Below are 23,527 nucleotides of genomic sequence, written 5' to 3'. Positions count from 1 at the left end.
AATGGGTGGTATTTCCAGGCAGGTTTGAAACGTGGCTCAACTGAAAGGGGTTTTGAGGCGCTGTCAATCAGTGGAATGGTGGTGCCTGAAATATCCTAAGCAAACTGCTGCGTGCAGGGCTTTGCAACACCTGACAATCAGCTAATCATTGGGTCTTACGAAGCCTTATAAAAAGTGCTCTGTAAGACCCATGTGGGCAAAAGGGCCACCTGATGTAATCGTGATGTCAGTGGTCCTGCTCACTTTCCAAAGTTGGCCCGCAAGTGGTGGGAGAGAGAACACTGAGGAACAATAATAATAATAATAAATTTTATTTATACCCTGCCCTCCCCAGCCAAAACAGGGCTCAGAGTGGCTAATATCAAATATATGACATATTACCATAAAATCAAGCAATCAATTAAAATACATCCTACCTCCTAAAATCAAGTCAGAATCAAAGTAAAATCCAATCAGATGGCAGCCTGCAAGGTAGGGATGGGGACCTTAAATGCTCACCAGAAAGAGCCCACTCCCGCCCTCTAGGTAATTAGTTCCATTATCGAACTGCTCTTATTGTAATATTGTCATGTTTACATTAGGCGGTTTCATAATACAGTATTTGTATCTGAGAAAGGAACTCCTCCAGCACTGGAGCTCTGGGCACTGACTGGAAGCTGTCTATTTGGCATTTTACTACAAAAGCCGAAGAAAGTTAAGAACACAGGAATAAAAATGAGACCGTGAACAGCCCCAAACAAGATCACCAGAAACATTATCTTAAAAAAGGTTCTGAAGATGTAAGAAGATGCCATGGAGAGTACAATAACTCCCAAGATAGTGGAAATAGCTCCCTGCGTAACAGGGTAGCCAAGGTGGTACAAAGCATCCACAGCCTTGTCATTCACTTTGTGTTTCTCACTGGCAACAAAAGCATAGGAAATATGGGCTGAGAAGTCTACTGAAAACCCTATGCAAATTACAAGGTTAATCATGGATATGGAATCAAGATTCACATTCCAGAAGGACATGAAACCAGCTACACCGACAATAACAGAGGCAATAGCAAAGGTTACCCACAAAGAACAAAGAGGATTGGGAATGAGTAGTAAGGAAATGAGTAGCATGGCTCCAGCAGCAATCACAACATTTTGAACTGTGTTCTGAACGATCACAAGATATTGATCAAAGTAAATAAAAGCTGGATGATAAACCATCAATGGTACCTTGCAGTCCTTAGCAAGACCTCTCAGCTCATTTAAAAGACTCCTCTCATCCACTGCAGTAGTAACATTGACTGTCTGTATGAAAAAACGTGATGCTATTATTTCTGTAGCAATAACATAAACATCCCACTTGAAGTCTGGATTAATCCCAAAAAGGGTGGCTAAATTGTCAATGAAAAGCCTACGGTCATCTATATTGAAAGACATACGTTTAGCGACATCTTGGTAAGTTCTCAACCAGGACACTGATAAATTCTTGTTGACGTAGGATGAGCTTTCTAGTGCATTCATACAGTTTTCAAGATCTGCACGGACAGATGAATCCCAATAAGCTTTGCTTTCAGTAACAACCACCATAACCCTTGGGCCGTATTCTGAAAAATATTCCTTTTCCCATTCATAATACTGGATGACATAAGAATTGTCACTAGCTAGATTTCGAAGATCTATACCTTCTTGGACTTGAGTGCAGGCAAAAATACTACTACCCAAGTACATGAGATAAAGGACTACCACAAGCACCTTGGTCCAGCTGTGCATAAGGAAGGGACCGTAATACTTTCTAAAGAATCCATTCATGGGGTGTTCAGTCTCTGCTCCAGTGGACTCATCAAAAGACCCTCCTACACAGCACATGTTATATGTGCAGCCCTGAGAGTCCTGAGGCTCATTGTTCACTTTCATGAATGTGAGCCAGTGTCTGTTGCTTTCCTCTCGTCTCCCATTTAAAGCAAGAATGGCCCCAAGAAATGTCAGGCTATATAAGTAGCAGAACACAAAGGCTGTTCCTGTGTAGATGCAAAATGCCTGAACGGACTGGAATGAAGTTGCAATTCCAATGTAGAAGGCTAAAACATCCGTGAGGGTCGTGATGGTAATGGACACAGCTGCTTCTCTGTAGGTGTCAGCCATTCGATCTCTGACACTGTCCTTCACTTTAGTCTTCTGCCAGCAAGACACCAGGATGAACATGTCATCAACACCAACCCCTGAAGAATGGCAAATATATAACATATTAGTTCCTATATGTCATGCGAGAAGAGCAATACAGTGATATCTTGAAACTCGAATGGCTTGGCTCCCGAAAAAAAAAGGCTCCTTAACGTCGCAAACCCGTAGATATGTAAGAGAATTTTCACCCATCATCATACTTAAATGTATTAATGAAAAGCCCAATGGAGAAGTCAGGAGGAATGTGTACATTTGCTCACTTACCAAGGATAAGAAATGGCGAATTTGCAACTGTGACAACAAACGGCACCCCACAAAAGAGCAGCAATCCAAAGCTGCTGACGACAGATAAGCCTGCTGACAGCACCCCAAAAGCTGCAACCCACACTTTTGTCCGTACACAGTCCAGCCTGGAAAACAGATTAAGAAGATTCTAATTCGATTCAGAGTATCACGGTCCATGTACTAATCCCTCCTCCCACTGAACCAAGCTAAACCCGTTAGCACCACATGGATCGGCTATGCACGCACTGAAGCTGTGTGAAGCTCTGATTTGAAGCCCTAGCTGCACAAAATATCTCAGAAAAGGATGCAAGCTTCCAAGCTGTTGGTAAGGCCATTGAGTCTGCATTCTTCGATGGAATGTGGGAAAGATGGCAGACATTCAGATGAAGCTTGGTAGATCTACTACCTCCTCTTAAGCCTGCATACACATGATACCTAATAATAATAATAATAATAATAATAATAATAATAATAATTTATTATTTCTACCCCACCCATTTGGCTGGGTTTCCCCAGCCACTCTGGGCGGCTTCCAACAGAAGGTTAAAAATACATTAAAACATCAATCATTAAAAACTTCCCTAAACAGGGCTGCCTTCAGATGTCTTCTAAATGTCATATAGTTGTTTATTTCTTTGACATCTGATGGGAGGGCGTTCCACAGGGTGGGTGCTACTACCGAGAAGGCCCTCTGCCTGGTTCCCTGTAACTTTGCTTCTCACAGTGAGGATACCGCCAGAAGGCCCTCGGTGCTGGATCTCAGTGTCCGGACAGAGCAATGGGGGTGGAGATGCTCCTTCAGGTATCCAGGACCAAGGCCGTTCAGCACCAACACTTTGAATTGTGCTCAGAAATGTACTGGGGGCCAATGTAGGTCTTTCAAGACCAGTGTTATGTGGTCTTGGCGGCTGCTCCCAGTCACCAGTCTAGCTGCCACATTCTGGATTAGTTGGGAGTTTCTGGGTCACCTTCAAAGGTAGCCCCACATAGAACGCGTTGCAGTAGTCCAAGCGGGAGATAACTAGAGCATGCACCACTTTGGCGAGACAGTCTGCAGGCAAGTAGGGTCTCAGCCTGTGTACCAGATGGAGCTGGTAGACAGCTGTCCTGAATTGACCTGCACCTCCATGCACAGCTTTGAGTCCAAAATGACTCCCAGGCTGTGCACCTCCTCCTTCACAGACACAGTTGCCCCATTCAAGACCAGGGAGTCCCCCATACACTCTCACAAAATGAAAAGATAAAAATGATTTCCCTTTCCTCAGCAATTACCTTGAGCATGAGATAATTGAGAAGGTTATTGTTAAGGTATACGTGATGGAAAACAAAGGGACCACTTCCTTAGTATTTTTTTCAAACTCTTCTTGTCTGGACAATGAAGTAAAATAAGCCACCTGCCATAGAGGGGGGCGGGGGAGAAGAGAAGATCACATGTTAAATATTTTCTCTCTTAATATATAAATCTAAATGCTCACAAGAGTATAAAGATAGGGTGCAATTAGCAGAATATAAGTGGGACCTGAAATAAATTTTGCAGCACGGAGTGTTCCTGTACAGGGGCCCAGGATAGCAAACAATAAAAACATTCTTAAAACAATTCCAATACAGATGTAGACTGGGAAAGATCTCTACTTGCTAAGAGCAAGGTTCTTCAGTAGGCACTTAAAAGACAGCCGATACAGCGTCTGTGTAATATTCAAGCAGTGGGGAGTAATTCCAAAGGACAGGTTTCACAGCAATAAAGGCCCATGTCCTACACTGTGCGGAACAGACCTCCTGATCAGGTGGTATCTGCTGGAGGCCCTCAGTTACTTGACTTGCCCTATAAGGGGTGAGGTGGTCTTTCGGATAGCCCGTCCTAAACAGTGCAAGACTTCATACACCAAGGGTTCAAGTTAGCCAGCCCTGCCCTCTTTGAGAATAATTCATTTCACTCCGCATCCCACTGGACACTCAACATTCTGAGGCCGCCCAGCAATTCTCAGTCTTCATTAAGCTGCTTGGTTGGGTTGGCTGAACAAAGTCTCTAATGCCTCAAGTCACCAATGTGTGCACAGCCTATGACTGGCAGAAGCTTCAGCTTAGCACCACTGTCTGGCTTCAAACTTTTAGAGACAGCCACTAGTTTACATAACTTTTAAAATCTATCCATTTGCTCATGCTTTGAGTCACTGAGAATATAAATCCAATATTGCATACATGCGTACATACATATATATGTGCAAAATTCATGAAAGATTTAAGAATTTTACGAGCAATATGGGCTTTATTAATAAATGATGGCTATTTAAGTACCTTTCCTTACAAAGTACTTAAGAGAGCTTCACCGAGGATAATAATACCGATGGCAACCAGTCATGATGCTATTCCATGTCTCCATCTTCAGAAGCAGCATGCCTCTAAGTACCAGAGTACTAATTGCTGAGAAACAAGAGCAAAAGAGGGATACAATCCTCATTTGTGGGTTTCCCATAAGCATCTGCTTGACCATTATGGGTGAAAAGGATGCTTTGGTCTAATCCAGCAGAGCTCTTAAATTATTGTGCTCACCAACTAAGGGCCTTGGATCCACTTATTTTAGGACTAGTCTCGAGTTGTACAGAAACTAGTAGCACTGAGAACTAAATTAACTTTCAACTTGGTGTTCCCAACCTCTCTGTTAAAAGTTTATTGGAGCAGGAAGAGGAAAAAAGAATTCTGCAGGAAGCAGCATGGAACTGAACAATTGTCTCTTTATTTTCCCCTTTATCTGGGGTGGGCAGGGCAGGGAACAGAAGCCGTTAGTCTTCCTGTTAGGCCTGCCAGTAAAACTAACCAAATGTTGAGGATTGTGAGGGAGAAACCCCATTTCTGCTGAAAGATACATCTTCCATATATTGTTTAAATGTGCATATTATACCCCACCTGATATTTATAATAAAAAAATTGTCCAAAGGAGGCAGGATAATAAACTTTAAAACAAAGATAGCCTTTCAATAAAATGTCAGGCATTGATGTCTGGTTGGATGCTGTAGCAGAAGGCGTAAGTTCAAAGCAATGAGTTCTGTTTAATAGGGTGAGAGGGAAAACACATGCTAATTAATGAAAAGCTGCAACAGACTAACCCAAATGGAATAAAACTTACCTGTCTGGAGCAGTTCCTTTGCTTCCCTTCTGGATGCAAAGAGGCATATTAATAGCCTTACACTGAACAGTGTTACTGGCTCCAGTAGTCAAACCACATAATTAAAAAGGTTTTTTTAAGGGAGATAAAGGTAAAAAAAAAAAAGAGAGACAAAAAGAAAGGGAGAAACTATTCAGGCCTGGGTAGCACAGAGAAGCAGAACTAGTTGCACTAATAACAACCCCAGCTGAGAAAACAGATACAGTACAAATTTTGCTTGGGCTTGTTAGCTAACCCTCAGTTTTAGTACGCAGTGAGGTTCTGCTTTCTGTTCTACAAAGGCTAAGTGAGCAAGTCCTTTTTTGTTTTCACTTTCGCAAAGAAGGGGGAGGGGTTCCTATGGGTGAGGAGCTGTGGGTCGAATGATATGCATTTCGAACAAATCAGCCCATCACACTGACATAATCTGGAGGAGGTGTTGCTAGAGGTTAATTCAGGGCCCCAAGCTTTTTGCAGTAGGGCCCAAATTCATTCCCCTTGCTCTCCCTATTTAAACATATTTTGAAAGCTTTATTTATAGTGCAGTTGGAAGTCCTGCAACGAACATTATTCTCAAGACCCCAGTCAACCACCAGCAGGTCAGATCCTGCTTCTCCCCATCCTATGGTCCAACTTTGACAGGTGGGTAGAGGAAATTGACAGATGGGTGGTCCTGTCAAAGTGGGCCAATGGGAGTAGGGGAAGATGGTGCCCAAGTAGAATTGAAGTCCCAATGCATCAGCTGATGGGTGGTCCTTTCTGCTGGGATCGGTGGTATGTGCAGCTGATCTAGCCCTATCTCTACCTGCCCTGTGCCTGACATCACATGTGACATCAGATGTAGGGCATGTGGGCATAGTTTGGGTAAAATGGCCTTATGGGCCAAATGGTGAAGTTTGGCAGGCCAAATTTGGCCCATGGGCTCAAGGTGTTCTGCCCCTGATTTACATCCAAGCATGTCCAAGCAGTGCACAAGTAGTAATTCAGGAAACAGCATAAAAGGATAAAATGCATTTTTAAAACCTAGAGATTGACACAAGGCATAGTAATAATGTGCATCATTTTGAAAGAGGTACTCCTTGGCATTCTTGTATTGCTGGAGATGCTGTGTTCTAATTCCTGTGGTGACGCACATTGTTTACTTACTAAAATTAAATGTTTGGCCGCCACTGAATGCCTCCACTTGCTGATGCAGGTGCGTTAGGCATGGGGAACCTCTGGCCCTAGTGATTTGACTTCAGATCCTGTTCGCTCCAGTAAGCAGTAAGTAATGCATCAGGCAGACACAGAGATTCACATCGGTCACATTCCGGCTCCATCGTGCCAGGAGACACTTACCTGGATGGTTGCGAGGTTCAAGGATTTCACCACGCCCGGGATGCGCTCCAGAAACGTCCGGAGCCAGAGCGCGCTGTCGTTTCTGCGAGAAGCCTCATCCTCCTGCAAGTAGTAGAAGAGGCGCAGCGCTTTGGCTGCCCGGACGGGGCGCGCCGGCCCATCCCCGGGGCCCAAGTCGAGGCCTCCCAGAAAGGGGGGCAGGAAAAGGGGGTTGGCAGTGAGCGGAGGGACGTAGAGCGGGAAGGTGAGGTCGGGCAAAAGCGCCTGTATCCCGGCCGGGTCGCCTTGCACTAAGCTGAGCAGCGGGTTGGCGCTGCTGCAGTTGTGGCCGGGGCTGCTCCGCGCGCAGAGCTGGGCGAAGGGGAGCGCGGCGCCGTCGGGGCTGCGGAGCCCCCGCACCGCCTGGTCCAGCGCCAGCAGCTCGGCGAAGGCCTCCCGGGTGAGGAGCGAGCCTCCGCCGCGGGCCACGGCCAGGAGGGAGGCGAAGGAGCCCTCGGTGCTCAGCCTCTCGGCGGAGAAGCGCCGCGCGTCGTCGGTGGGGAAGTGCGCCTGCACGAAGCGCCGCTCGCCCTTGGCGGGGCCCCCGAGCGGCGTGAACTGGCCCTCGATGTCGTTGTTCTCCAGGCTGCTCAGGAACGCGAAGCCGGCGCCCAAAGCGGCCGAGAGCGCCACGGGCACGAGCAGGAAGGGCCACGGGTGCGCGCCCACCAAGTCGCCTAAGTCCCGCAGCGCGCGCGACAGGGGCTTCTCCACGCAGTCCGTGTGGCAGTCGAGGGGCACCATCGCTTTTTCTCTTTCTCCTCCTCCCAGCGGCGAAGAGAGTTAAGAGAGTTCAGACCGTTATCCGAGTAAGTTAGGCGTAGGGCAGCCCGGCCCCACTTAGCACGAGTTTCTGAAACATCTCGAAAAGGGGGAACTGAGCGGGAAAAGATGGTAAAAATGGCCGCTGGGCGGAGGTTCGCCTTCGGGAAACGCCCATCCGTTAACAGCCTCAGAAGTCGGTTGGGGGGAGGGAGCGAGGCGATGCTGAGGGAAACTCCGTTCAGCGAAGGCATCAGTTTCTTGGCTGCAATGTGGCCGCTATGTCTGAGGGAAACTCCCGAGAAAATCCAGAACGAGAGGGCGCAGTGCCTTTTTAGCCAAGATGCAATGAAAGTGATCTTTTAACCAGTAACCCGTTTAACTGGGAATTTCCTTCGTCTCGGCAGTCTTTTTTCCGCAAGGGTGGGCGACCTGCGGCTCCCCACTTCTGTTTACTGTACACTCACCGCATTTCCAGTGCAGTTTTTAATTCATGTTCCCATGACATGTTATGTATTTTGTACTCCATTATAAAATACTGCTGACTGGAGTCCTTAAGCCACTCCTAATTTGTCTCTCCTGCCATCAGCACCCTCAAACAGAAACAAATCTGACAGTAATGAAGCTGTCCTGATAAGAACAGTCGAAGGCAGAAAGAGGCATGAAACACACTGGCGGGGGGACGACGACGACAACAACAACTTAATAGCGCTCTGAGGCAGGAATGTGAACACACCCCAAGTATTAAAAAAATTGTATTTTACTTTCAGTTTTACTTCTTATGCACATGACCTGATATTTTAAGGAACTTGCTTGCTGCTGCATCTGCTGTTTTGATAGTATTTAGCTCCTTCTGATAAAAAAAAATTAATGATGAGTGTGCCACGTATAAATATATATATATATATTTTAAAAGCTTGCTGAAGACCAGCTAGGATCCAGAAGAGCAAAAAGGCACTGTTCTGTGAAATCTTCTTAGTGCCAGCTTTAAAGAAGTTCAATGAAGCAGTTTTGGAATAAACTGGTGAGAAATTGCAGATTCACAAGAGTTCATGAATCTAGAGATTACTATAATTATGTGATTGCCAAGCAAGTTCTTTTAAATGCCACGGTGAAAGGTTTTAGATTTTTTTATTGTACAGAATGATGCTTGTGCCGGATTTCAGATACCACAAGAATATAAATAGATTTCCTGCTCATATGACATACTAGTAGATATACTTAGGATGTGACATAGGCTCTGAACATACCAGATTTTTAATGTGCATGTGGCTTGCACAGCCCTGACTTTTAATTGCACTCTTTCTCAATGTTTTCCATCCACAGCTGTGGATGCGCTACTGCTCTCTCCCACCCCACCAAGAATTCCAGAACCCTGTGGTCCACTGTGGGCATGCCTGCAGGTGTTTGTTTCCCTGTGCTTGCAGTCACTTTATATATATGTTTATGTATATGCACGTTTTCCAAAATATCAAACATGTATTTTTTCCCTCCTTACTGTACTATCCACAGGTCAGTAAAATCTATTTACTCTTAACCGTATATCATTTATGAACAGGTTAAAAAGCACTAGTTCCAATACAGATTCTTGGGGAACCTTTCTTAGTACATGACTCTCTGGACCAGCCACAATATCTCAACCTGATTTATCTCACAGCATTTTTGTGAGGATAAAATGGAGAAGAGGGGGCCATGTATGCCACACTGAGCTCCTAGGAAGAAAGGTGAGATATAAATTTAGGAATGAGTAAATCCCTCCATTGTGAGAATTGTCCATTTATTCCTCCTCTGTGCTTCCAGCTACTGATGCACAACTACTAAAATTGCTCAGGAGCCTTGGGTGACGGACTTTGTCAAAGGCTTTTTAAATATCCCAAGTGTACAGTGCTTACTAGATAACCCTGAGGGATAGCTCAGTTGGTAGAGCATGAGGTTGTGGGTTGTAGGTTCAAGCCCCACATTGGATGAAAGATTCCTGCATTGCAAGGGGTTTGGACTAGATCAGGCATGTCCAACAGGTAGATCGTGATCTACTGTTAGATCACTGGACGTCTGTGGTAGAGATGGGTCCCCCTAAAGCTCAACAAGTTTGGGCTCCTCTAAAAAAAGCTCACCAACTTCGACCTGAACCGCAAGAAAACGGGGCTTTCCTCCTCCCTAAAAAAAGCTGAACAACTTTGACCTGAACCCTCCAAAAAGGGAGTAGATCACTGCCAGTTGTTTACTTTGTGAGTAGATCGCAGTCTCTTGGGAGTTGGCCACCTCTGGACTAGATGATCCTACTGATCCCTTCCAACTCTATGATCCAAGCTTCAAGCAAGCCCCATGCACAAGCTTATTAACACTCCCAAGGAACTGTGAAAGATTAATGAGACACAACTTACTTTTGCAAAAACCATGTTGATCCTGCTTTGGAAGATTTGGGTTTGCATATTTTTGATTAACTTTAATAATGCTTTCCACCCACCAATTTACCTAGAACACACGTTAAACTAAATGGCCTACAATTTCCTGGATTCCCTCTGGATCCATTGTTTAAATTGTGTGCTACATTGGTCACTTTCAAGTTCTTAGGAATGGAGGCCAATCTTAGGAACTCGTTACATATTATTTGTTAGGTTAGCAGTTTCACGTGTGAGTTCTTTAAGAACTGTCACTGTTGGGCTAAAGTGGGGGACTCCCATTCACATCCCCTTCCGGTCATGAAGTTCATGGGGTAACCTTGGGCCAGTCAGTTTGTCACCCTAACCTACGGTACATCAGAGGGTAGGCTGGAAAGATAAAACAGCAATGTGGTGGAAATAACCATTGACACCACAATGAGGAAAAGTAGGTGTTGTTTTGGAAAAAAACGCCCCCAAAGGTATAAAAGTAAAAAGCAAGGGAAACTAGTCCTATACCAAAATTAAATTTAAATTAAATTAAATCAATAGGGTTCATGTGGAGGACAGCAAGGCTCACTTTAGATCCTCACCCTTGAGCAATGCCTACAAGTAATTACAGTGGTTACCTTGGTTCTTGAACTCAATCCGTTCTCGAAATCTGTTCGACTTCCAAAACGTTTGCAAACCAAGGTGCAGCTTCTGATTGGCCCCGGAAACAATGCCGACAGCTGAAATGGACATTTGGCTTCCAAAAAACGTTCGCAAGCCAGAACACTTCTGGGTTTGTGGCATTCGGGAGCCAAGCCATTCGGCAGCCAAGGTACCACTGTAATCCTTGCATGGACATTGGGGTGGGAGTCACTGACAAGAGGTGAGGTTTTGCTCTGCTCCACGTATTAGCTCTATGAAGGTCATGCAATTTTCTGATGAGGGCTACAGTCTGCAGTGGGGTAGCCAAGATGATGCCCTCCATGTGCTGCACTTCAACTCCCTTCAGTCTCCAATTCCCATCACCCCCAGCCAGCATAGCCACTGGTCAGGGATGATGGGAACTGTAGTCCAACAAACATTGTGACTGCACTATGTTGGCTGCCCTTGGTCTCCAGAATGTGTGAAATGTCAGTGGATGAAATATTGCTTCATATGAGCTATAGAGACAAAGATGTTCTCACTCGTATTTCTCTTTGTATCATACAGTGGAAGAAAGATTCGGAGAATATCATAGGCATCAGTGCAGTTCTTACTCCATTGGCCGATTTATAAGCGTTGCTGTGCAATGGATTCTGGCGATCAGGAACCCTTCACCGTCACAACAAGCATGCACAAATACTTGGAACAATGCTTGCTGGGACTGGGACAGATTTGTCCGCAAGTCCAACATGGTGGCTATGGGGGATGGCTATGGTTCAGTGGCAGAACGTGTATATTGCATGCAGAACGTCCCAGGTTCAGTCCCCAACTGGGAGAAAACAGTGTCTGAAATTTTGGGAAGCCACTGTCAATCAATGTAGACAATACTGAGACAGATGGGCCAATGGTCTGACTCAATAAAAGGCAGCTCCCTATGTTCCTATGACCAATGTTTTTCATATGCACATTCAATGGTTTTACTTATAATTACAGTATTATATATTTATTTATACCCCACCTTTTTTCCTGATGGGACTGACGGCGGCTTACATGTAAAAAGGAAACACTAAAGAAAACAATTAAACATTGTTAGAAGTAAAACTACACACAAATATAAAATCTATTAAAACCACACAAATAATTACAATAAAAACAGCATGGCACCAGCCCTCTCATTAAAAGCAGGCAGTTCCCAAAAGCCTTTTGGTACAAAAGCTTTCACCTGCTGGTGGAAGGACAACAAGGAGGGAGCCAGTCTAACGTCTCTAGGGAAGGAGTTCCAAAGTCTGGGAACAGCCACCGAGAAGACCCTCTCCCTACCAAGTGTGGCTGGGAAGGTGGCAGGACTGAGAGAAGAGCCTCTCCCAAAGATGTCAACATCCAGGCAGGTTTGTATGAGGGAATACGGTCTTTCAGATAGCTTGGACTAAAGCTGTGTAGGGCTTTAAAAGTCATAACCAGTACTTTGAATTGTGCAAAGAAGTCATGTGCTCTCCGGTCTACGTTCTGGCTGCAGCTTTTCGAGCCAGTTGAAGTTTCTGAGCACTTTTCAAAGACGCCCCACATAAAGTGAGTTACGGCTTTTTCATTTAAATGCTAAATAGCATGGGGGCAGAATAGAACCCTGAAGGACCCCATAGGCCAGGTATGGCCAAACTTGGCCCTCCAGATGTTTTGAGACTACAATTCCAATCATCCCTAGCTAACAGGACCAGTGGTCAGGGATGATGGGAATTGTAGTCCCAAAACATTTGGAGGGCCAAGTTTGGCCATGCCTGCCATAGGCCAACAGCCAAGATGTTGAACAGGAGTCCTCCCGGACCACCTCCTGGGTGTACCCATCCAGGAAGGACGGTGCCACTGTAAAGCAGGACCTCCAAGTCCCAGCACAGAGATACCATAGTCCAGAGCTTTCCAAACTTTTCACGTTGGTGACACTTTTTGGACATGCATCAATTTGCAACACAGTAATTCAGTTTTACTAGCAAACCATAGGTTAAACTAACCCCTTTCCAGCCCTGGCAGGAGTGTGGGGAGTGTTCGCATGACACACCTACACACTGCAGCCAACACACGTGTTGCAACGCACATTTTGGAAAGCTCTGCCATAGCTGATGGTATCAAAAGCTGCGGAGACATCAAGAAGAACTAAAAGATCTAGCACGCGGTAGCTCTCACATTTTCAAGGATCCTGTCCACATCCTTGGGCTGTAGAGTTTGAAAAGTCCAAAGCAGAGTCTAAAGTTACATCCACTGGACCTGTATCAACTACAGTATCCGAATCTGAAGAAATCTGAGAGGTTTTGTCAACAAAGTGTTGAGCAAATTGTACACAGTGGTCACATGGACCAGAGTGTAAAAGACCCCGGACCACTTGAAACAGCTCTGGTGGATGGCTCGTTGCTGATGTAATGGAGGCAGAGAAAAAAGATTTAATGGAGGTTTGTCAGCGATGCATGAGCTTCTTGTTAAGGAACCCTACCAAACTTACAACGAACTTCATAGTTCCACAGAATGTGAATTGAAAACCATTTCAGCCACTGAAAGAAACTGATGTAGATCGATTTTTGAAAACAAATGGATTACAAAAAATCTCTCAAGAAAATAAATTAATGTTGAACTACAAAATAACTGAACAGGAGATAGAAGGTGCCATTCAGAGTATGCAATTGGGTAAATCTCCAGGACCGGATGGACTGACTTCTAGATACTACAGATCCTTAAAAGAATGGCTAGTACAACCTTTGAAAGAGGTCTGTAATGAAATAATGGAGGGGGAAAAGGGCACCAGAGTCGTGGAAAGAAGCATATATCACACTTATACCGAAAATAGAGACTGAAAAGACGCAGCTTAAAAACTATCGCCCCATATCATTCCTTAATGTGGATTACAAAAATTTTGCTGACATTTTGGCTAAAAGATTAAAAAGAGTCTTAGTGGAAGAGATACACAAGGACCAAGCAGGCTTTCTCCCAGGAAGACATCTATCTGATAATATGAGAAACATAATTAATATTTTAGAAAAATTACAAGTGAATATAAATACTAAGGCAGTTTTAATATTTGTGGACGCGGAGAAAGCTTTTGACAATGTTTCTTGGACTTTTATGAAAAAAAACCTACAGGGTATGGGGGTAGGCCAAGGTTTTGAAAATGGTATAAGTGCAATATATTCGGAACAAAAGGCTAAATTAATTGTAAATAATGTGGTGACGGAAGAATTTAAGATAGAAAAAGGGACACGACAAGGTTGCCCAATCTCCCCATTGCTTTTTATATCGGTCCTGGAGGTTCTGCTGAATATGATAAGAAGGGACCAGTTGGTTAAAGGTATACAGGTCGGAGACAAACAGTACAAATTGAGAGCATTTGCAGATGACTTAGTACTGACGTTACAGGAGCCAGAATCTAGTACCAAAAGGGTTTTAGAACTGATTCAAGAATTTGGTCAAGTTGCAGGGTTTAAATTGAATAAGTTAAAAACTAAGGTTTTAGAGAAAAATTTAACACCAATGGAGAGAGAGAGGTTTCAGAATGAGACAGGTTTAACAGTGGTTAAGAAAGTAAAATACCTGGGGATTAACATGACAGCAAAAAATGGGAACTTATTTAAAGATAACTATGAAAAATGCTGGGCTGAAGTGAAAAAAGATTTAGAAATTTGGTCAAATTTGAAGCTTTCACTGCTGGGTCGTATTGCTGCGGTAAAAATGAATGTATTGCCTAGAATGTTGTTTTTGTTTCAAACGTTGCAAATTGTGGACAAAATGGACTGTTTCAAGAGGTGGCAGAGAGATATTTCTAGATTTGTCTGGCAGGGCAAGAAGCCCAGAATAAAATTTAAAATACTAACAGATGCAAAGGAAAGAGGTGGATTTGCCCTGCCAGACCTTAAACTTTATTATGAATCAGCAGCTTTTTGCTGGTTGAAAGAATGGCTGCTTCTTGAAAACACTGACATTTTGGATCTAGAAGCATTTAAAAACCATATTGTCAGGAAAGCATTGTTTAATGTTTGGATAAGATATAAGGATTTATTGGAAAATAAAACCCCAAGGTGGCTGTCACCGATGGAAGCGAAAGCTCTGAAAAAGCTCAATATGGAGGTCAAATGGCCGAAATATTGGGAAATTTTGGAACAAGATGGAGATAGATTGAAACTTCAGAGTTTTGAAAAACTAAAAAACAAAGTGCGAGACTGCCTTTATTATTATCAGATAATGGAGGCATACAATTTGGACAAGAAAATCGGCTTCCAGGTGGAAAAATCAAAATTAGAAACAGAATTGTTAGAACCCAAAACTAAGATTTTGTCAAAGATGTATAACTTGCTGTTGAAATGGAATACTCAGGATGAAACGGTGAAATCTGCTATGATTAAATGGGCACAAGACGTTGGACATAACATAATGATGGCTGACTGGGAACAGTTGTGAACCACAGGTATGAAGTTTACGGCATGCAATGCCTTAAGAGAGAATATTATGAAAATGATATACAGGTGGTACATAACCCCAGTCAAGCTTGCAAAAATCTACCATTTGCCCGATAATAAATGTTGGAAATGTAAAGAAACTGAAGGTACATTCTTTCACCTTTGGTGGACGTGCCCAAGGATTAAGGTTTTCTGGGAGATGATTTATAATGAATTAAAAAAGGTATTTAAATATACCTTCTTGAAGAAACCAGAGGCCTTCCTCCTGGGCATAGTCGGCCAATCGGTGTTAAAGAAGGACAGAACTTTCTTTATGTATGCCACAACAGCAGCAAGAATACTTATTGCAAAGCATTGGAAGACACAAGACCTACCCACACTGGAGGAATGGCAGATGAAAATGATGGACTACATGGAATTGGCGGAAATGACTGGCAGAATCCGAGACCAGGGAAAAGAGTCGGTAGAAGAAGATTGGAAGAAATTTAAAGACTACTTACAGAAATATTGTAAAATTAATGAATGTTAGAATGATGTTGGATTGAAGTTAAGTGGTTTCTAGCTGTAATGGTATAAAAGAATATGGAAAAATTGGATTTTCAATACGTAAAAACCTAATGCTATAATATATTAAGATTAAAGATCAGGATTAAAAAGGAGGGAAAGGAATTGCTGGACTAATAAATTGAACTGGAATACAAAAAAGGGAGGTATGAGGAGGTCCGGGAAACAAGTAAATGAAAGAGAAGTGATGAAATGATGGAATTGTTTTTAATTTTTTTTTTGTATTTTGTATTTTTCTTTTTTCTATTTTTCTCTTTCTTATTTATGTATCCTTCTTTTGAAACCCTAATAAATATCATTTAAAAAAAAAAAACATTTCAAAAGCTACTTGCGTGACTAGCACAACTGTATTCTAGGTCAGGGGTCAGCAACCTTTTTCAGCTATGGGCTGGTCCACCGTCTCTCAGACCATGTGGTGGGCAGGACTATATTTTGAAAACAAAAACAAATTCCTAGGTAAAGGTAAAGGTACCCCTGCCCGTACGGGCCAGTCTTGACAGACTCTAGAGGCCGGGAGCCAGCGCTGTCCGCAGACACTTCCGGGTCACGTGGCCAGCGTGACAAGCTGCATCTGGCGAGCCAGCGCAGCACACGGAACGCCGTTTACCTTCCCGCTAGTACGCGGTCCCTATTTATCTACTTGCACCCGGGGGTGCTTTCGAACTGCTAGGTTGGCAGGCGCTGGGACCGAGCGACGGGAGCGCACCCCGCCACGGGGATTCGAACTGCCGACCTTTCGATTGGCAAGTCCTGGGCGCTGAGGCTTTTACCCACAGCGCCACCCGCGTCCCAACAAATTCCTATGCCCCACAAATAACCCAGAGATGTATTTTAAATAAAAACACACATTCTACTCATGTAAAAACATGCTGATTCCTGAACCGTCCGCGGCCAGATTGAGAAGGCAATTGGGTCGCATCTGGCCCACGAGCCTTAGGTTGCCTACCCCTGTTCTAGGTGGTATTTACAACTGCGTATGCCAAACTATTGTAAAAGGAGTGAGGGAAATGGACTGTGATTTTCCAGTGGCAAAATAAAACAGTTTGAGTATTACAAAAATACAATATATTTGAACGGAAGCAGCATCTTAAAACAAATGGCTGTAACAAATTTGTAAAATTTGCATTTATAATGCTGACCTCTGCTGATTCCCCACCCCCCAAAAAATATTTGTCATCACCGTCACCAGCCAGATTAACAGACTGATCCTAAAGATAGTGTAAGTTGTAGCTGAACTGGTGCACAGGGCAACACACTGCGATATAGCTGTCAAGTTACTCAGAAGCCTTGTTCCATCTTGAGATGAAGCACAAAACTGAACTTTATTTTTCTGTTCAGTCTAGTCTTCTTCCACAGTGCCATCTAGTGACACTTGTGTTCAAACAGCTAACTCCTCGCCCTCCCTGAAGTTAGCACAGAAAAGTAAACACAATAAATAAATAAACTGAATTATTTTAATAGTATACATTACAATTTTTGATGAAGGTCTGGAGAGATCACCTCAGCATTCAACTTCATTATGTCCTGTTGATAGTCAGCCCTGTTTCACATGAGAATTGCCCCTCAGTGCTTTTAAGGGTTGAATCTACGGCACGGATTTCAGATCTTCTCTTTTGACAAACCTCACATCAACGATCCTGTTTTCTTTACCGATGATGATGAAGTCTGAACTGGGGGGCACTCCAGAATACAAACTCTCCCATTTAAAAAGGGTTTACACAAATACTATGAGAGCCCAGATCGTATGAGATTTGGGCCTGGACTTAATTTGCCTCATACAGGGACCCACACTGCAACCAGCTAGACTTCTCCCTTTGCCACACTGCACCCCCTTATCTAGGTGCCTGCCATGGCTCTGAACCCAAGGCACAGCTGGGATACCAACACAAAAGAGGAGAAGCAAAGTGCTTCTGTAAAGGCAATCGTCTCAGCATGTTGTTAAGCTCCTTACAGGCACCCAAACCATATTTATCCCATTCTACTCTTATCTGGGGCGCACCATTGCTATGGTGTCTGAACCATGCCATCATAAACAGGCAGGTAGTGTTTTTGGAGTCTGCAGATGAACCCGAATGGTTGATTTTAAGGAATAATATCCCCAAAAAAGAATGTTAAAAACACAGGAATAAAAACGAGACCGTGAACGAGTCCCAACACGATAACCAGAAACATTATCTTAAAAAAAGTTCTAAAGATGTAAGTGGATGACATGGACAGCACCAGGATACCCGCAACGGTGGAAACAGCACCCTGTAAGACAGGGTAACCAAGGCGGTAGAGAGATTCCACTGCCTTGTCGTTCACTCTGGGTTCCTCACTGGCAATGAAGGCATAGGAAATATGGGCTGAGAAGTCTACTGAAAACCCTATGCAGATAACAAGGCTGATCATGGATATGGAGTCAAGGCTCACATTCCAAAAGGCCATGAAACCAGACACACCAACAATAACAGAGGTAATAGCAAAGGTTACCCACAGGGAGCAAAGAGGATTGGGGATGAGCAGCAAGGAAGTAATTAACATGGCACCAGCAGCGCTCAAAACACTATGAATGGTGTTCTTAATTATTACATTGTATTGATCAAAGTATATAAAAGCTGGATGATAAACCATCAGTGGTAACTTACAGTCCTCTGCAAGCTGTCTGAACTGGTTTAAAAGTTCCTTCTTCTTCTCTACATTGGTAATATTGATGGTCTGTACGAAAAATCGTGACACTGGAATTTCCATAGCACTAACATTAACATCCCACTCAGATTCTGGATGTACTCTAAACAGGGCTGATAAATTGCCAATAAATGAACTTTGGTCATTTAAATTTGAAGAAATGCCTTTTGCAACAGTTTCGTAAGTTCTCAACCATGACTCTGAAAGATCCTTGTCCACATAGGATAGATTTTCCATTGATTGCATGCAGTTCTCAAGATCTGCACGGACAGATGAAATCCAATACGGTATGCTTTCCGTAACGATAACCATGACCCTGGGGCCATACTCAGAAAAATATTTTTCTTCCAGGTCATAATACGGAATGACATAAGAACGATCTACAGCTAGATTTCGGACATTTATTCCTTCTTTAAGTTGTCCGCACCCATAACTACTACTTACCAGGTATGCCAGATACAGGACTGTCACAAACAACTTGGTCCAGGTATGCATCAGGAAGGGGCCATAGTAATTTTTAAAGAAGCCATTCATGGGATGCTCAATCTCTGCTCCAGTGGACTCATCAATAAACCCTCCTATACAGCACCTGTTATACATAGGGCTCTTCGAATCTTGAGGCTTATCCATCACTTTCTGGAACGTTAGCCAATGCCTGTTGCTTTCTTCTCTTCGGCCATTAAGAGCAATAATTGCCCCAAGGAAAGTCAGGTTGTAGACGTAGCAGAAAAGAAAGGCTGTGCCTGTATACAAGCAAAATGACCGAATGGACATGAAGGAACTTTCAATTCCAATGTAGAAGGCTAAAACGTCAGTAAGTGTTGTGATAGTAACAGAAACAGCTGCATCTGCGTAGGTGTCAGCCATCCGATCTTTGACACTCTTCTTCACTTGAGTCTTCTGCCAGCAGGACACCAGGATGAACATGTCATCAACACCAACCCCTGAAGAACAGGAACTATTGATCATGCCAGTTGCAAACATGCCACAGGAGAAACGTGAATATATAGATATATACAAGAGGAACACACCTAGTCATTTTTTATTTACAGATTAGTAAGTTATATTAATATTGCAATTCTATATATAAAACAGAGAGCCCTGTGATGCCTTAATAACAAAAGACTTCCGTTGGAGACAATGGCAAGCTTTCCTCCAGACTTCACTGTAGTTACGGACAGGATGCCATGAGCTAGACAGATACACCCAGCCTGTGTTCTACCAGTTCCCCACTCTGGTGCACACAACTGGAACCTTACAGTGCAATACTATACCTCTCTACTCAAAAGTAAAGGTAAAGGGACCCCTGACCATTAGGTCCAGTCGTGGCTGACTCTGGGGTTGTGGTGCTCATCTCGCTTTATTGGCCAAGGGAGCCGGTGTACAGCTTCTGGGTCATGTGGTCAGCATGACTAAGCCGCTTCTGGCGAACCAGAGCAGTGCACGGAAACGCCGTTTACCTTCCCGCCGGAGCGGTACCTATTTATCTACTTGCATTCTGACAGGCTTTTGAACTGCTAGGTTGGTAGGAACAGGGACCGAACAACTGGAGCTCACCCCATCACAGGGATTCGAACCGCTGACCTTCTGATCGGCAAAGTCCGAGGCTCTGTGGTTTAACCCACAGCCCCACCTACTCAAAAGTAAGTCTCACTAAATTAAATGCAGCTTACTCCCAAGTAAGTGAATATAGCTGATCATAGTGCAGATCATAGAATTGGAAGGGACCTTGAGGTTCATCTAGTTCAAGCCCCTGCAATGCAGGAATATGCAGCTGTTCCGTAGCCTAAGAAGATTAACCATGACAGAGCACCATAGAGCAGAGCTTTCCAAACTGTGTGTCGCGACATGTTAGTGTGTTGGTTGCAGTGTGCCGTGCAAATGCTCCCAGTGCTCCTCCAGGGACTGGAAAAGGGGTTAGTTTAACCTACGGTTTGCTAGTCAAACTGAATTACTGTGTCACGAAATGACTCATGTCTAAAAAGTGTGTTACAAGTACAGTGGTGCCTTGCAAGACGAAATTAATCCGTTCCGCGAGAGTCTTCGTCTAGCGGTTTTTTCGTCTTGCGAAGCAACCCTATTAGCGGCTTAACGGATTAGCGCTATTAGCGGTTTAGCGGCTATTAAAGGCTTAAAGGCTTAGGGGATTAGCTGCTAAAAGGCTATTAAAGGCTATTAAAGGTTTAGCAGATTAGATAAAGGGGGGGAAAAGCGAAAAAAAAATCTCTAGACTCGCAAGACATTTTCGTCTTGCGAAGCAAGCCCATAGGGAAATTCGTCCTGCGAAGCAACTCAAAAACGGAAAACCCTTTCGTCTAGCGGGTTTTCCGTCTTGTGAGGCATTCGTCTTGCGGGGCACCACTGTATGAAAATTTTGGAAAGCTCTGCCATAGAGAAACTAGAATTCTTAGCACAGTTCAGGAAAATAATAGATGGGTGAAAGTTCTCTTTCATATTTAGATATTCTCATCAAAAGCCCACTGGATAGAGCATGACGAATGCATACATTTGCCCACTTACCAAGTATAAGAAAGGGTGAATTTGCAGCCGTGATAACAAATGGCATTCCACAAAACAGCAGTAATCCAAAGCTGCTGACGACTGATAATCCTGCTGACATCACCCCAAAAAATGAAACCCAAATTTTTGTCCGTACACAATCCATCCTGTAAAGCAGATAAAGAAGAACATATCAAGATTCAGAGTTTCAATGTGTATGTGCCAATTTACGCCCTTTGAGAAATGGAAACTGGCAGAGGTATCAGTACTGGATTACCCAATAAGCAGACTAAGCATGTGTTTAGTGTACCAATGATCAAAAGCCACTCTAGGTAGTGATAACACCGTCTCTTCAGTCTATGTGTGGGCTTCGCTCTGTCTACACTGTAGAAACTTGACCAGTAGACACCCAAAAAGCATGGAAAACAGATTTAAAAGCATCTAGTGGAATATGGCATTTCATGGTACATGTGCCAATTTGCTCCCTCCTGCGTATTAAAGATTTGCCCATGTTGAAAAAGAGGGATGTTCCCTGCAGAGCCGTAGCTAGGTGATCTTGCGCCCCTGACAGAACCATCCAGATTGCACCCCTTAGCCATGGACAAATTAGCTCTTCTTTCCGCCTCTCTCCAACGCCCCCTTCCACCCATTCAATTCACCTTTTATTTAAAACCATTTCTTATAAGGCAATAATCAATATTTATATTTATGGACACATTTTTAGCCTATTTTGCACCACCCCTAGCTACGGCCCTGGTTCCCTCCCTCTCCCAAGAATTATGGGGTGAGAAGTTACCTTGCACATGATACAATTGTAAAGATTATTGTTAAAAAATAAGCGATAGTGGCCAATGGGATCACTTTGCCAGTAAGTTTTTCCAGTTCTTCTTTTTTTGATACTGAGGAAATATAGAATACCTGTCAGGTTAGGGGTGGGGAAAGAAGGAAGAACATAGAGTGTTAAATAATCTGTCTCTTAATTTATAGCTTAATGTTCTCAAGGGCTAAGAATAATCATAAAATGAATAGTTATTATTATTGCTCGTTCCTTCATAGTATTTTTGTGTGTGTGATTACTGATGAGCTCCAAAACATGGCAACTTAATTCCAAATTAAAGCGTGTTGCATGGCGATCTAAAATAATAATAATAATAAATTCACTTGCCCAGTTTTCCCAAGATGAGTTTCATTTCAGAGGACCCTCCTACAAGTGTCAATTTAGGAGCGGCTGGAAGAAAGCCACTTACCCGGATGAATTTGAACTTTAAGGAGTCCAGCACGCCGGGGATGCGCTTCAGAAAGGCCTTCAGCCAGATCTTGCTGGCCTCGCGCCTCGAAGACACGTCATTCTGCAAGAAATAAAGGAGGCGCATCGCTTTGGCCGCGCGCAAGGGGCGCGCCGGGCCAACTCCGGGAAGCAGCTTCTCCCCACCCAGGAAGGGGCCGAGGAAAACGCCGCCTTCGGCGATGGGGAAAGTCAGGGTAGGCAGCAGCGCCTCGATCCTGCCCGGGTCGCCTTGCACGGCGCTGAGCAGCGGGTTGGGGCTGCTGCACGTGGCGTTCCCAATGCGCGCGCAAAGGCTGTCGAAGGAGACGCCGCCGAAGGCGATCCTCCGGAAAGCGGCGTCCAGGGCCAGCAGCTCGGCGAAGGCCTCCCGGGTGAGGAGCGAGTCCCCGTCGGCCACGGCGATGAAGGAGGCGAAGGAGCCCTCGGTGCTCAGCCTCTGCGGGGAGAAGCGCGCGGCGTCGTCCGTCGGGAAGTGCGCCAGGACGAAACGGCGCTCCGCCTTGGCGGGGCCTCCGATGGGCGTGTACATGCCTTCGAGGTCGCCGAGGTCGTTGCGGGGCAGGTACTTGAAGCCGGCGCCCAGCCCGCCCGTCAGCACCAAGGGCACGAGCAGGAAGGGCCACGGGTGCGCGCCCACCAAGCCGCCTAAGTCCCGCAGCATGCGCGACAGGGGCCTCTCCACGCAGTCCGTGTGCAGGCGGCGCAGTCCCCGGGCCGCCATCGCCTGCCTGCTGCTTTCCCCGCCGAGACAGCCGCTTGCGGCGTCGGGGCCGGCTGCTCTGCGCGGTGGGCGCCGGTCTTCCCGTCGCAGGGTGGGCGTCGCCGTCCGTTGCCGGGCGGGCGTTATTTCTCCTGACGTGGCTGCGTTCCACGCGCCCGCCGCCGTGGCCTCCTGCTCGGACGCCCAAGGCCCAGCGGGCATCGTATCAGGGAAGCGGGGCTGGCCCTCGGCTGCCCTTGCTCGGGCTCGCGTTCCATCTGGGAATGCCAGGGCTGGATTTAGGTTTGATGAGGCCCTGAGCTACTGAAGGTAATGGGGCCCTTTCTGTGCCCTTTGCCAACAACAAATTGCCATGTGGCCAGCATGACTAAGTCGCTTCTGGCGAACCAGAGCAGCGCACGGAAACACCGTTTACCTTCCCGTCGGAGAGGTACCTATTTATCTACTTGCACTTCGACGTGCTTTTGGAGTGCTAGGTGGGCAGAAGCAGGGACCAAGGAACGGGAGCTCACCCCGTCGTGGGGATTTGAACCGCCGACCTTCTGATCAGCAAGTCCTAGGCTCTGTGGTTTAACCCACAGCGCCACCCGCGTCCCTCATGTTGAACATATGCTAT

At 44.9% G+C, this 23,527-nt stretch overlaps 1 protein-coding gene across 1 annotated transcript; it reads right to left on the bottom strand.

Annotated features, from left to right (window-relative positions):
- Positions 1–295: 295 nt before the first annotated feature.
- On the bottom strand, positions 296–23,004 carry LOC308460120 (uncharacterized protein). Its single transcript, XM_080976107.1, has 8 exons — positions 22,150–23,004; positions 21,699–21,820; positions 20,924–21,069; positions 17,825–19,347; positions 6,922–7,740; positions 3,714–3,835; positions 2,421–2,566; positions 296–2,194 (listed from the first exon to the last, which is right to left on the bottom strand). The coding sequence occupies exons 1-8, from the start codon at positions 22,909–22,911 to the stop codon at positions 588–590; spliced, it is 5,247 nt and encodes a 1,748-aa protein (XP_080832233.1). The 5' UTR covers positions 22,912–23,004; the 3' UTR covers positions 296–587.
- Between the last annotated feature and the right edge of the window lie 523 nt (positions 23,005–23,527).

The sequence above is a fragment of the Podarcis pityusensis genome (genome assembly GCF_964106645.2).
Source record: "Podarcis pityusensis genome assembly, chromosome: 12".
Taxonomy (NCBI): domain Eukaryota; kingdom Metazoa; phylum Chordata; class Lepidosauria; order Squamata; family Lacertidae; genus Podarcis; species Podarcis pityusensis.
This window is presented reverse-complemented; position numbering and strand designations above follow the sequence as displayed.

What these genes read in the sequence shown, in the direction of transcription:
- LOC308460120 (XM_080976107.1), bottom strand. Translation starts at nt 22,911, where the DNA reads ATGGCGGCCCGGGGACTGCGCCGCCTGCACACGGACTGCGTGGAGAGG. An exon ending in ACAATTGTATCATGTGCAAG is followed by an intron (nt 21,070 to 21,698) that starts GTAACTTCTCAC and finishes TCTGCTTTACAG; the next exon opens with GATGGATTGTGTACGGACAA. An exon ending in TTCACCCTTTCTTATACTTG is followed by an intron (nt 19,348 to 20,923) that starts GTAAGTGGGCAA and finishes CCTGTTCTTCAG; the next exon opens with GGGTTGGTGTTGATGACATG.